Source organism: Quercus suber, unplaced genomic scaffold (genome assembly GCF_002906115.3).
Source record: "Quercus suber isolate HL8 unplaced genomic scaffold, Cork oak 2.0 scaffold_374, whole genome shotgun sequence".
NCBI classification, from domain to species: Eukaryota; Viridiplantae; Streptophyta; class Magnoliopsida; order Fagales; family Fagaceae; genus Quercus; species Quercus suber.
This window is the reverse complement of record NW_027069826.1, coordinates 141,240-154,635: the sequence shown is the minus strand read 5'-3', so window position 1 is coordinate 154,635 and position 13,396 is coordinate 141,240. Positions and strand designations below refer to the sequence as shown.

The window sequence follows — 13,396 nt, the reverse complement described above, 5'->3', positions numbered from 1 at the left end:
AAAAATTATTAATAAAAAATTTATAATATTCTCACCACCGCTTTGTTGTAGGACATTAAGGACATAACTTTGTGATGTTTAATAATTGTAGAACCAATTATCTTGCATAAAATTTGAAGCAATCTTAATGATGCATTTGGATTGAGGTGAAGGAAAGAAGGAAGAGTTGTCTCTACTAGTCCTTTACCCAAACAGTTTCAAATTTGGAAGAGAGGCAATGCATAAAAACATGTTAACATGGCTTCATCAATGCTGAAATTTTGGCAAAAATAATTGAGGGTAAAGAATCTACATATATAGTGTATGTTTTAGCACAGCTGCAAAAGTAAAAGACCCTCACACGTACAAGTATGGAAAACAGGCTGAAATTTACAGTGGGCAAAAAGACAAAAACAGCCCTGACAACCCGTTTGTCAACTAGCTTCACGTGACCTGACCCGACACAGGATACCAAAAACCAGGGCAAAAAGGCAGAGAGGCCACGGCCCCCCTTTTTAAACAAACAGAAACAGAGAAACTAGAATGATTAGGGGCAAAACGGGAAACCAGGAAATGAACGGTGGTGATGAGGACTCCTCATTCTCAAATTGCAGGGAATCAACGGCCAGTGGCATGTTCTCTTGATCGGGGCTACACGTGGACTCGTGTAGCGGAGGGTGCGCACTGTACATGATGGCGCGTAATACAGCAGAGACCGTTGGAATGTACGCCGTTTTGTTACGGGCAAGAAGCCACGTCAGCCCCATGAGCTGGCAGTCCCTGTTGAACATCTTGCTTGCTCTGTCGGTTGTGGGCTTGTCCCCCGTTCCGTTTTTGTACCCACCCTTCAGCTGTAGTTATCAACAATATACAAGGGTATTTTAGTCAATGCCAATTCAATTATCGTATTTTCATAAAAGTAGGAAAAAAAAAAATTAGTGAACTTGGTATTTGTGTTAGCGTGACTAAGAAGTAAATCTTGGTGAATGGCCGAATCGTGTGTGATTGACAAGATGGGAAAAGGGGAGAGGATGCACATTGTAAGGTCATTTTCTAGTGTGTATCGGAATGACTGTGGTTACGTTCATAAAATGGCGAAGTGTGACTTCAACTTTCATTGTCATGTTAGATGTGCCCTTATCATCAGGTTTGAGGCAAATCAGTATCTTTCATTTGTTAAAAATGAGTCCCCTTGGGCTTTGCTATAGCTTATTTTCTGGCTTTGTTTAAAAATTATGATTGTAATTGCCTAATTGGGATAGTTTATATTAGACATTTTTTTTTAAAGATTATTTTTAGTCAACTTTTAGATTTATCATCTATAATATTTTTAACAAAAAATTTTCAGTTTTTTTCAGCTAAACAAGAGATCTTAAGTTGGCAAAAAGCTTTTATTTTTTAATAATAAAAAATCAGTTGGACAAAAGTATATCTGAATTTAAAAAATACCAAACCAAACATGCACTAACTATGACCCAATTAATAATGAATTTGGCATTAGAGCATTGGACACATGTCCAAAAATAAAGCAGTCCTGATTAATGATAATCCGGTCATGCAGATAGAATTTTATGTAAGAATCTACAAAACGAATGTGTGGAGTGAACTCATTTCAGTCCAATGGACAGAAATTTAACCTATAAATCTTAAACAAGTACCTCTATCTCATAAAAAAAATACCATAACTCAAAAATACCAACTCAACATGTCAGGATTTGGGAACAATACTAAAATATAACAAATAAAAATCCAACAATGCATGAGACCTTCACTGTAATTGCCTCGCTAAAAGCTTGAATGCCCATAGCCTAATTCATACCTCAATATAGATTATAGACCAATCCAATCATTCGCATATGATCATAATTTCAAAGCTATGTTGGACAAAAGTATATCTGAATTTAAAAAATACCAAACCAAACATGCACTAACTATGACCCAATTAATAATGAATTTGGCATTAGAGCATTGGACACATGTCCAAAAATAAAGCAGTCCTGATTAATGATAATCCGGTCATGCAGATAGAACATTATGTAAGAATCTACAAAACGAATGTGTGGAGTGAACTCATTTCAGTCCAATGGACAGAAATTTAACCTATAAATCTTAAACAAGTACCTCTATCTCATAAAAAAAATACCATAACTCAAAAATACCAACTCAACATGTCAGGATTTGGGAACAATACTAAAATATAACAAATAAAAATCCAACAATGCATGAGACCTTCACTGTAATTGCCTCGCTAAAAGCTTGAATGCCCATAGCCTAATTCATACCTCAATATAGATTATAGACCAATCCAATCATTCGCATATGATCATAATTTCAAAGCTAAGTACATAACTTTCAAAGTTAGGTAACACCCCACCCACCTCCCCTCCATATAAATCCAAACTATTAAACTAAAAAGAACCACGTTGGATAACAAATCCGGGAACCACTACACTTAATAAATCAATTCTTGACAATGCAAAATCTATAATTTTTTTTTTAATAAAAAAAAAGTTTGAAAGTTCAACAATTGAAATCGAAAGTGAAAACTGACCTTTTGGAGTGCCCCAAGGCACTTAGTACAGCCAGAATAAGAAGAATTGCGGCAATTCCTCTCCAAGTTTTTGACTGCAGCAGTAGGAGTGGCATTATGAAACCCAGTAACATTAAAAGCCGCTGGACAGCTCAGTGAGCTGATCTGGTGCAGCCGAATCCCACAGAAACAAAGTATAGCATCGCAACTCGCGTTTGGCTGTGGGAGCCGAATGTTTCGGCTCAGCAACGAGCCCTGCAGCGCATTAACGCACTTCTGTGAGTCATCTGGCATCATTGGAAGATCGGCTTCGGCTCCAGCAGCTGGAGCCGAAGCCGATTGAACCTGTAGAGCTGTCCTGGCGTGAGCCGCGTAAAGCCACGCGGCTAAGACTGGACAGCATCGGCTTCGGTCGAGGTTTTTCCCGCAGGCTTCGTTGACGCCGCCGAATAGCTCGGCTGAGAGGTCGAGCCGGCAGGTTTGGCTCTGGGTTTGAACCGGGAAAGCTGGGACAGTGTTTGGGGTTGAGTACACGCCAGGGTCTAGTGGTTGGTCGTGGCCGTTAACGGGTTCAGAAAGTAAACCGGCGCGAGCGTTAAAAATCATTAGCCATAATACAATGCAAGCTGACCTGAAAATGAACGTTAACGACACCATCTTAAGGTAAGGTTTTGGAGTTGGGAGTTTGACCCTTTTGGTTTGGTTTGGTTTTTGGTGTTTTCTGAGAGTGGTAGTGAGAGGGTTACTTGGGTTTTGTTTGGAAAGCGAGAAAAAAAGAAATGATTTTCGTGAAAAGTTGGAAAAAGATGGGAAAGGTAGGACACTTGGGAAATTGGAAGAAAAGAGAGATGGGGTGTAAAGTCTAAAGCCGAAAACTTTGAACCAAGTTGCTTTTAAAGGGTTAATCAAGGTGAGAACTTTATGTTTCTGTGAAATTATGGGATGGTTAAAGTTGAAAAAGAAGAAAAGGATTCAGGAGAGATTCAATTATTGAAGAACCCTACATGAGTAAATGAAAATATATGTTTGTTTTTCTCTCTCTCTCTCTCTCTCTTTGGCCTCTCTTGACTCTTGAGCTTCTTCTCTCTAATAAGAACTAAGAATGATGTTTATATGATGGGGGGGTTTCATATTCATAATCCACGTGAATAGTCCCACTCTCACTTCACTTCAGTGTATTGGTCATGAGGACTAAACTAGTAGGACTTGGAGTCTGGGAGGCTCCAATGTCACGAAGCAAAGTGAGCACTCATTAAACCACATTATCATATATTATTTTATTTTTTTGTGGAAAGTGGTTGTGATTTTTTTTTTTTTTTTTAAAAGAAGGGGAAGAAAAAAAGCGTGAAGGAGGAGGGGTGGGGGGGCCCAGAAAACTAACTTTAACACGTGTGTCACTGTGAACACTAGAAGTATATGACAAAGAGGCTAAACTACTTGCCGTTCTGTCCACTTCTTCTTCTTGCTTGCCCCTGTTTCCTGCGTGTACAGCTTCATCTTCAGTAGCTGTTTTAGCTTAATGGAACTCTTCTTTATTTGATAGAATACATCCTTAGAAACAGTTTTCCATAAAAATATTTTTTCCTTATCCATTCAAAAAAAAATACATTCCTAACTGAAACCTTTGGCCCAATTTGCTACATCTTGGATGGTTTTCTCCCACTCATTTTAATTGGCAAATTCAATGAAAAAAGAAAAAGAAAAAAGAGTCATTGTGGTCTCTATGATCTTAAAACATTAATCAACATAATATGATTTATAGTGAGTCCAAATAATCTAGTTCGATTGACATTCCTACAATAAATTTAGCGATTTAAGGAGGCTATGCTGAAGTTAGGTGCCAAATGAAAAGCATGAGAAGACTAAGATTAGAGATAGAGTTGGACAAGTAAAGGGAGGGTCCTGGTAGAATGTCCTTGATTGAGAGAGTCCCTGAAAAAGTTAGAGATAATCGAGAGAGAGAGAGAGAGAGGCAGCCCCTAAACCAAATGGTATTCCTTTCTTTTATAGAGGTGTGGTTGTAGCTATTTTTTGAGTGAGATCTCCTACATATCAATATTATTGAAGGTTACTGTGAGAGTCAAGTAAATAAAAATAATTAAATACTTGATGTGATCTTCTTTTGTACAAAAAGTCTCAATTTTAAATCAATAACTCACTATATTTTCATAAACAAATTTTCATATTCTCCAATACCTTATAACTCAATTAGTTAACATTTTGGTTTTTCAATGTGACATTAGGGTTCAAATCTCTCTCTCAAATATCAAATTATTAACAAAGAAAATAATTATATTCTAAAAGCATTTCAAATGTCTATTCATTGAATGTTATTATCAAAACCACCTCTCTAATGTATGCATACATCGGGACCCTCCAGGTTAACATCTTCCCGACTTCCAAGATTTTTTAAAATTTGGAATTAAACCCATGTTTGCTTTCAATAATTCCAAAATTTTGAATTATACCCTCCGATTAAAATTCCATTTGCTTAAAAAATTCTCAATTTCAGTTTTACTTCCCATGTTAAACTCCCTTGGCTTTAAAAAATCCTCAAATTTAGAATTAAATTTTGGTTAAAATTCCACTTGTTTTAAAAAATTCAGTTATACTAACCTTTAGACACACGCGTTGCACATGTTAGAGGCTTTTTTAATTTTTTTTTCTAAGGACCAAACTTTTCATTCATCATAATTCATGATTGATGCATTTCTAATCACCAAAATCCCTAAGAGTGATAAGATGTATCACAAAATAGAAACACATAAATCTTATCACCCTTATGTATTTTTGTATTCCATCTTATATTTTACCAATCACAACTTGCAATATATATATATATATATATTATTTCCTTCTAAGGTCAACTAAAGTTTAAATTGAAAAAAAAAAAAAAATTGTAATTGATGAACAGTGAAACGCAAACAATGTTGGAAATGTTTCTCTCCAACCTAGAAAGCCTTCAAACTCCCTTATATATATATATATATATATATAACTCTCTTATATATATATATTAAATGTGAATTCTAAAAACCTAATGTTGGATTAGATTGCACGTTTTTCTGTTCTTAACGTACACATAAAATTTCGCTTAAATAAAATGTTATTTACTATTTGATTAATAAATTTATTTTTTATGTATAATTTTAGATCATAAAAACTTGAAATTTAAATATTTGATTGATGATATAATTATAATTTGTTATCTTCTTAAAATTTTATAAGTATAAAGAACATAATAACATGCCATCAAATTATTAGATTTTTAAAATTTGTATTTAATAAAAAGATACAGGAAAGTTGATCTCCATGGCGATTTCTATTTCATACTAACCATTCAGTGAGAAAGAGAGTATGAGACAATTAGTGGGATACTTTTACAGCTCAAATGCGTGGAAGACAAATCAGAGAAGCAGAAGTCAGAGTCATGCACCACGCTTTTCTTGCATGCATGCGGATGTGGCAAACAAAAACCCAGCAACCGTACGTTTAGAAGGTAAACATATGGGTCCGTCAACCCCAATTTACAACGCCATGATTACAACTTTTCCCTTCACTTTTTTAGCTCAGTCACCAAAGACTTTGCTGAATGGTCTCTCCTTGAACCAAATCCAAATATAATTTCAATCTTTTTGATTGGAAAATACTAATATAAGACCTAAAAGAAGAGGGCAATGCCCTTACTTTTTCCTCGGCTTTTTGAAATGAAGGGACCCTCTCCAACACCCAAGAAGAATCAGAGCCACAAAAAAACTAATTAATTAATAAAAAAAATTAAAAGTTTTAAGCTTTTGCAAAGGCAGACTTTTTGTTGGAATAATTTTACATGATTGAGGATTTATGTTTGTCTTTATACTAATGCCTCTTCCGCTTTGTCACTATTCTTTTCTCTCTCTCTCTCTCTCTCCTCTGTGATTCAACCTAATTCATATGCAAACAAGAAAGATTGTCTTCATTAAATAAAAACAATGCCATTGCCTTTTGTTCATTTAATTTGGTAAAAACAATGAAGGATGTTCCATGTGAACCTGGAGATTCAAATTTGTCTTCTCTATCTCTGAGCAATTGCATTTAAATAAATTTGTTTTTTGGAAAAAAAGTAAGTTGGTTTGGCTGTCACGCACGCTAGGCCATAGCTAGCCAGTAACCTCACGCTTAAGTCGCGCAGATACGGCTAGCTGAAAAGAGTATAACACAGAAAATGTCAAAATCCCTGGGATGCCCTCCCATTCCAAAGCAGAATCATTATTCATTCCATCGTTGAGTATTTTCTACTTTATATAAAATTATATTTTTCATAATTATCTTTGAGTTATTTCTTTTTCAGTTGGATACTTGGTTTGATTCATCTTGAATTCTTGATCATTGATTTTACCTCGAATCTTGTTGCATAAAAAAAATATGTATCTTTTTTTTTTCTATATTATTAAGATATCAAATTCTATGATCTATTAAATTTGCCTCTCTTTTTTCTGTTTTAATGGGAAAATTTGCCTTATTTAATTATAAATGGATTCATTTACATACTAATTAATTTTGCAGCACGTACTGGGAGTGATTTGGTTGAAATCTATCTTTTAATATAAAAATATCAATTATTTGAAAAATAATGCAATGTTATTTGAAATTGCGTCTGCATCTTAGAATGAGATATCTGTTTGTGATGAAACTTGCAAAGATAGCAAGAGATTCTAAATTTGAAATGTTAAATTGCATGTTAAAGATGCAATTTTAGCTTTGGTAATATACTCTGTCATCTTCAACGTGTGATTTACTTTAAAAGGTGAATGGTTGAAATTTCATCTTCAAGGAGTTGTAATTTCACACTGGGTAAATTATATTGACAAACTCAAGGTATACTGAACTAAACTCTCTATACTCAATTTTGAAGAGATGATCAAATAATTGACATCCATTCCATTTTTTGAATTATTTTAGGGTGGGAAAAAGGGTGGAGTATCANACACTTTCACGTGAGTTTACCACAAATTCTTGAGCATGTTATGTCAACTTATGCACCAATTACAGGTTGACACATATATAATTAGGTAATTAAGGTAACAGATTTTAGTCTAGGTGAGGTCTACAGTGGAGAGACATGGTAAAAACCTATGATTATAATTTATATCTTGATAAATTATTACTTATCCCTAAATCTTAAACTAAAAATAAGCATAAAATACGTTTTAAACTGCATAATTTAGATTGGTTTCAAATTAACAATTTTAGAAGGTTTAAGTTAAATTATAAATACTTTTTATAAAATTATTTCAATTCAAATCATATACCCATTTAGTATGTTGTCATTAATGAAAAATACTTAAACAAAACAGCGTGATGTGATTTGAATTGAAATAATTTATTAATAAAATAAATACATGTCTTGAAATAACTATTGTAAGGACACAATTTGATCCAAAGCCGAAATGGTTTAAACAATGGCCCAATGAGCCGAAAATAATGAATTTGTTAGAAAGTGGGCATGTTACTAAACGTTTAATGAGTTAGAATGTTGATCACAATAGGCTAGTTAATATTAGGATGAACAAAACAAACAGTTTGAAAAAGAAAAGTGCTATATATTTCTCTTAGACTTATACAAAATTCCAGTTCTAAGTTACACAGTGATTTTTCTTCTGGTTTTTCTCATCCTCCCCATCTGTAATGGAGTCCTTCCCTTTTATATTCCATCTTCCTCTTTCATCTCAGCCCTCCATATGCAGATCAAATTGATAATCTTGATACTTGTCCCATCATCACTTTCCTGGAGTCTTTATGGGTAGTTGTAAGGCTGAAAGTCACTATTCAGGTATCATTTCCACATTAATGCGGCCAAGGGGTTAGGTGCAGAGTATTCAATGTGGTGGTAGCAGCTTTCTTCTCAGATATTTCTCAATTCTTTGTTAACTCATCTCTTTCTAAAGCTTATCCTCCCCCAGTATGGTTGCCTATTGCCCAGTACTTGATGGGTGGTCAGACTTTAGGCCTCCACTCTGTTGGCCAAGGAGGGATTGCTCCTCGGATAGCGTCTCCTGCTCATCACGACCAAACCTCTTCCTTGGCCCAATAATCTATTTGCCTTCACTAGTATCTATCCGTCCTCGGGCTATTTGACATTCTCAGGCACGGCCCATGGCCCAATATCCTTATCTAGGCCTTTCATCCCTACAACTATATAATATTGTTTTGTTTAAACATTTTTTGTTAATGATGTTACCATAAATAAGTGTATAATTTTTAAAGATTTGCTTTAGAAAGTGTACAATTTAATTTAAAATTCATGAAAGTATTAGGTTTAATTTGAAACCATCCCTTAGGTTTGGTTAATTATCATTTTGGTCTTGTCAATTTTAATTTTAATTTTTTGATCCTTTAAATTTGCATTTTCAATCACGGTTAAACTCTCTAATCATAAAAATGTATTATTATTTCTTTTTTAGAAAGAGGCAAAAAATGAAAATGAAAAAACAAATCTTTAAGTTTAGTCAATTGTCATTTTAATCTTGTAAGTTCACATTGTTGTTACTATTTCATTTTTAACAGCAAATATTTTTGTGGAATGGAGGAATGACTAATGGTAACTGTAGATGTTTACTTATAGGACAAAAATGACAAAAATAAAATATTTTAAGACCAAAATGACAATTGACTATCTTAAAGGTTCTAATTTATATTTTCGGCTAAATATTATTTTAAGTACAATTGTAAACAATTTTTTCCCCTCTTCATTTTGCCTCATTGCATTAGGCATTTTACTACTTCTGAAAGTAAAAGTATATCATGTAACTGAAGGTTTGAAGCTGCTATGAGGTATGAATATCCCTTCTTTTTTTTTTTTTTTTTGGTAACTAGTGAAACTTAAAACATTAGAGCATCCACACCAATGGATGCAAATTTCTCGTCTATTTTATACCAAAAAAAAACTATTTCTATTTTACACTCCTATTTTTACAAAACACACACATCAGTTTATATATTTTACATATTTATTCAATACAATATTCATTCTTTTACAAAATTTTATTATTCTCTCCCTCACTGCCCCTCTCTCTCTCAGAGCCATCACTACCAATGATCCCTTTACACCCAGCCACCATAATCACCACCTAACCAACATCATCAAGAAAAATCAACCCACTCAATCTGAAACTCATTCATTACCCACCCAACTCGAAACCCAATGAGGATTTGATGATTTAATCGGTGTGGTTTGATGATTGGAAATGCCTTCGTTTGATGATTTGATTGGTGTGGTTGGTGATCGGCGTGGTTTGATGATTGGTGTGGCTTGATGATTTATTGACGGCAAGTAAAAGATGATCGGTGGCAATGGAGGATGATTTGATCAAATGAAGAAAGGGAGAGTGAGGACCAAAACCCAGAGACAATGAGAGAGAAGAAATTATTAAAATAATAAATACACAGGCTACAATGACTGTGCATATATGCACGGTCACTGTAGCTATTGTATATTTATACACAATTTTACACCCACTGATGTGAGTGTTTTTTTGGCCAAAATGTGTAAAATGAAAGGTTTTTGTATTTTAGAAGACTTTTCACCCACTGATGTGGATGCTCTTAGTATGATTCTACATTTCTACTCATATGGACCAAATTATTATGCTTTTTTCCTTCCTTTTTAAAGCTAAACCAGTAAACCCTTGGTTTATCTCTACACTACAAAATAACCCACACCCACCAAGGGTACTGTTCGAAGTTCGACATTGATTTTTAAGAGAAAATTCACCTCCTTGTGAGAGAGAGGATGCATGTTTCAGAAACATGCAAGACTCTCTCGATTTTTACTACCCTTAAAACTCACTCTTCCCATACCTAAATTGCCCAAAGACAATCATTGCACGTGTGAAGTTTTTCACATAAACCATGTGGAGTCCACCTCCTTGTAAGAGAAAGGTTGCCTGTTTTAAAGACATGCAAGACTCTTTCGATTTTTACAACTCTTAAAACTCACTCTTCCCATATCTAAATTGCCCAAAGACAACCATTGCACGTGTGAAGTTTTTCACATGAGCCTTGAGGCAGTGAGCATGACGCTGTCACTGAGCACTGAGCACTGAGTGTGAGTGGACATTAGAACAAACACGTACGAGCAATGTCCAGCAATCACACACACAAGAGAGAAGCACTTTCCCATCAGCCTCTAAGAGGAAGATAGAGAATGAAAAAGAAAACGACACCACAAGCTGCCAAATCTTCAGACAGCCTTTCTTATCAAACCCCCCTCCTCTTTTCTTCTGATTTCTGATTCTTTTCTCTCTCTCTACCAAACGAATCTCTTTCTGTTTCTCGTGGCTGCTAACATCTTTTCTGCTAGTTAGTTACTTGCTCAGACTTGTATATATAGATTAGCTTCTCTGTAATTCTAATTATTTAATGAAATCGTTTTCCCAAATCTAGTTTTCACAATTAGTGCTCTCCAGCATAGAAAGTTAAATATAGTAGTGAAGATTATTTTGGATAAAGTTTTGTCACGATAACTAGGTAGAAAAGTGTTGACAACCAGCGATTGTATGGGAACTGGGATGTGTTGATTGCTTGTGTCCACTACCTTGACTTTTAATACATATGATTAAGCCATCATGGCAGTTTGTTTTATTCTAGCCGTCCACTAACCTATCTTTTTTTACCAAACACTTTACTTAGCCTCTTCTAATCTTATCTTAAGTTAGCACTTCAATTATTCTTCTACTTTTGGTGGGCCTTTTCATTGGTAGTGTCACGTCTCGAAGAAATAGTGAATGATCCTTGGATCTGGGCTCGTCGTTAGGAGTCCAAGTAGAAACTATCGCCAATTGGACTGTTCCTTAGCTTGCAATCGAGGCCCACACTCAGGTCTACACATGCACTAAAAAAGAGGTGAACAAAGGATTCTAGCAGGGCCTAGATTTATTCATCCAGTTTCGTATGGACTCAGCATCAATGTCACCACTACGCACTACCCAACAGGACTAGTTAACATCGTAGATCTGTTAAATGCATTAAATGAAGTACTATGAAATAGACTCAAAAAAATTTACTTTGTTCAATTTATATATATATATATATATAAAAAGGTAAAATATTATTTTAGTCCCTCAACTTTAGTAAAATTTGTTTTTCATTCCAAAATTTTAATAAATTCATTTTTCGTCCTTAAATTATTGAAAATGTTTTATTTATGTCTTTAAACTTTATTAAAAATTTGTTTTTCATCCCTAAACTATTGAAAAAGTTCTTTTTTTATCTTTATTTTTGTTTCTATACTATTCAAAAAACTCTTTACAAAATAACTTTTTAAAGTTTAGGGATACAAAGCAAACTTTTAGTAAAGTTTAGGGTCCAAAATAATATTTTACGAAAAGAAGAATTTACTTTGTTCAAATAAATTGTTTTATTAAAGAAAAAAAACTGTTTTTAAATAGGAATAAGAGTAAATTCTGCATAAACCACAATCATAATTAGATTGCTTTTTATTTATTTCAATCATACTTTGATTACTTTCATTATGACATAGACTATCCCAAAGAGTGGTTATTTAGTAATTTGAAAGCACAATAGTATTTTTTTTCTTAAATCAAAAAGCATAATAACGTGATATTTCTTTTTTTCATATTCGTAATGGGTTACACTAACTAAATTTATAATAAGATCCAGCAATGAATAATTTTAACTATTTTCAAATAGATCCTGAATTATCATAGAATTGTTTTAATAGAATGAATCATGAGATAAAATATATTTGGCTAACATATATTGTTGACCCCTAAAGCTTACTTACGAAACATTTTTAATTCTTAAAATTTCAAGTGAGCATTACTGGTTCCTAAAACATCTTTAAATGAATATTGTGTGATTCTAGATTACCTAATAATTATAGGACAAATTTTATAAGACTACTGAAACACCAATTATGATCTATGGAACTAAATGTTTAACAGTTGAGAAGTAACATGTTAATGAAATATGTTTAGCATAAATGAGAATATTAAGATGGATTAGTGGAACAGCAAGACAATATTGAATTTGATATGGAAGAAAAATCACCACAAGATATATGTGGCCCCTATTGATTAAAAGATAAAGATAAGTCGCTTAAGATGGTTTTATAATACGTAAAGGAAAACAATTTATGCAGTATGTACTAACTAACGAGAGAGAATGAGTTAATTCAAGTTAGGGGAATGAAATAAGGTAAATTAAGACTTAAAATAATATTAGTAGATATAGTAAAAAGGAACAAGTCAATTAAGGAGATTACAAAGACTATATATGTGGCTTACACTGATTACTGAATTCGAGATCATAGTTGATTCTAAAATTTTGGGAAGAATTATTGTTTCTTTTGTTGTTCTTAATTATATTTTCAAATTTTATGAAAATTAAATCATTATTAAAATCCACTTAAAATTGAAATTGGGGGAGATTTCAAACCACCATTGCTTATAGGTCAAATTGGAGGAATGTAAAATTAGAGCTCAAAACGGGTTGGGTTGCATAAAGCCACCACTAAAAAAAAATTGCAATTAGCATTAAAAAAAGAGAAATGCTATATTCACAATATTTTCATAACATTTTCATCACAAATTATAGGTGATAAGTTATTATTAATTCTAATTTAAACTTATCATTGAAATTACTTTTTTCTCTAATAATAACAAGTTATTACGTATAATTTGTTGTGAAAATATTGTGAATATAACATTTTTATATCACGCAAAAAAAAAAAAAATCACTTGGGTACATTTTTTAAAAAAAAAAAAAAAAAAAAAAACAGAGAGAATATCGTAAAAATCAATTATTTTACATTACATCATATATTATTTATCAATATCACATGACAAGATGACATCATTATATTACACAAGTACCGAACTTTTTATA

General features: G+C 33.2%; 1 protein-coding gene across 1 annotated transcript; it reads right to left on the bottom strand.

Annotated features, from left to right (window-relative positions):
- Positions 1 to 238: 238 nt before the first annotated feature.
- LOC136062032 (uncharacterized GPI-anchored protein At4g28100-like) lies at positions 239 to 3,763 on the bottom strand. The gene is made up of 2 exons (XM_065760609.1): positions 2,531 to 3,763; positions 239 to 830 (listed from the first exon to the last, which is right to left on the bottom strand). The coding sequence occupies exons 1-2, from the start codon at positions 3,164 to 3,166 to the stop codon at positions 495 to 497; spliced, it is 972 nt and encodes a 323-aa protein (XP_065616681.1). The 5' UTR covers positions 3,167 to 3,763; the 3' UTR covers positions 239 to 494.
- Positions 3,764 to 13,396: the final 9,633 nt, after the last annotated feature.

Excerpts from the sequence above, each read along its gene's own strand:
- LOC136062032 (XM_065760609.1), bottom strand. The coding sequence starts at position 3,166 with ATGGTGTCGTTAACGTTCATTTTCAGGTCAGCTTGCATTGTATTATGG. Across the intron at positions 831-2,530 it reads GCCTTGGGGCACTCCAAAAG|CTGAAGGGTGGGTACAAAAA; the intron begins GTCAGTTTTCAC and ends TGATAACTACAG.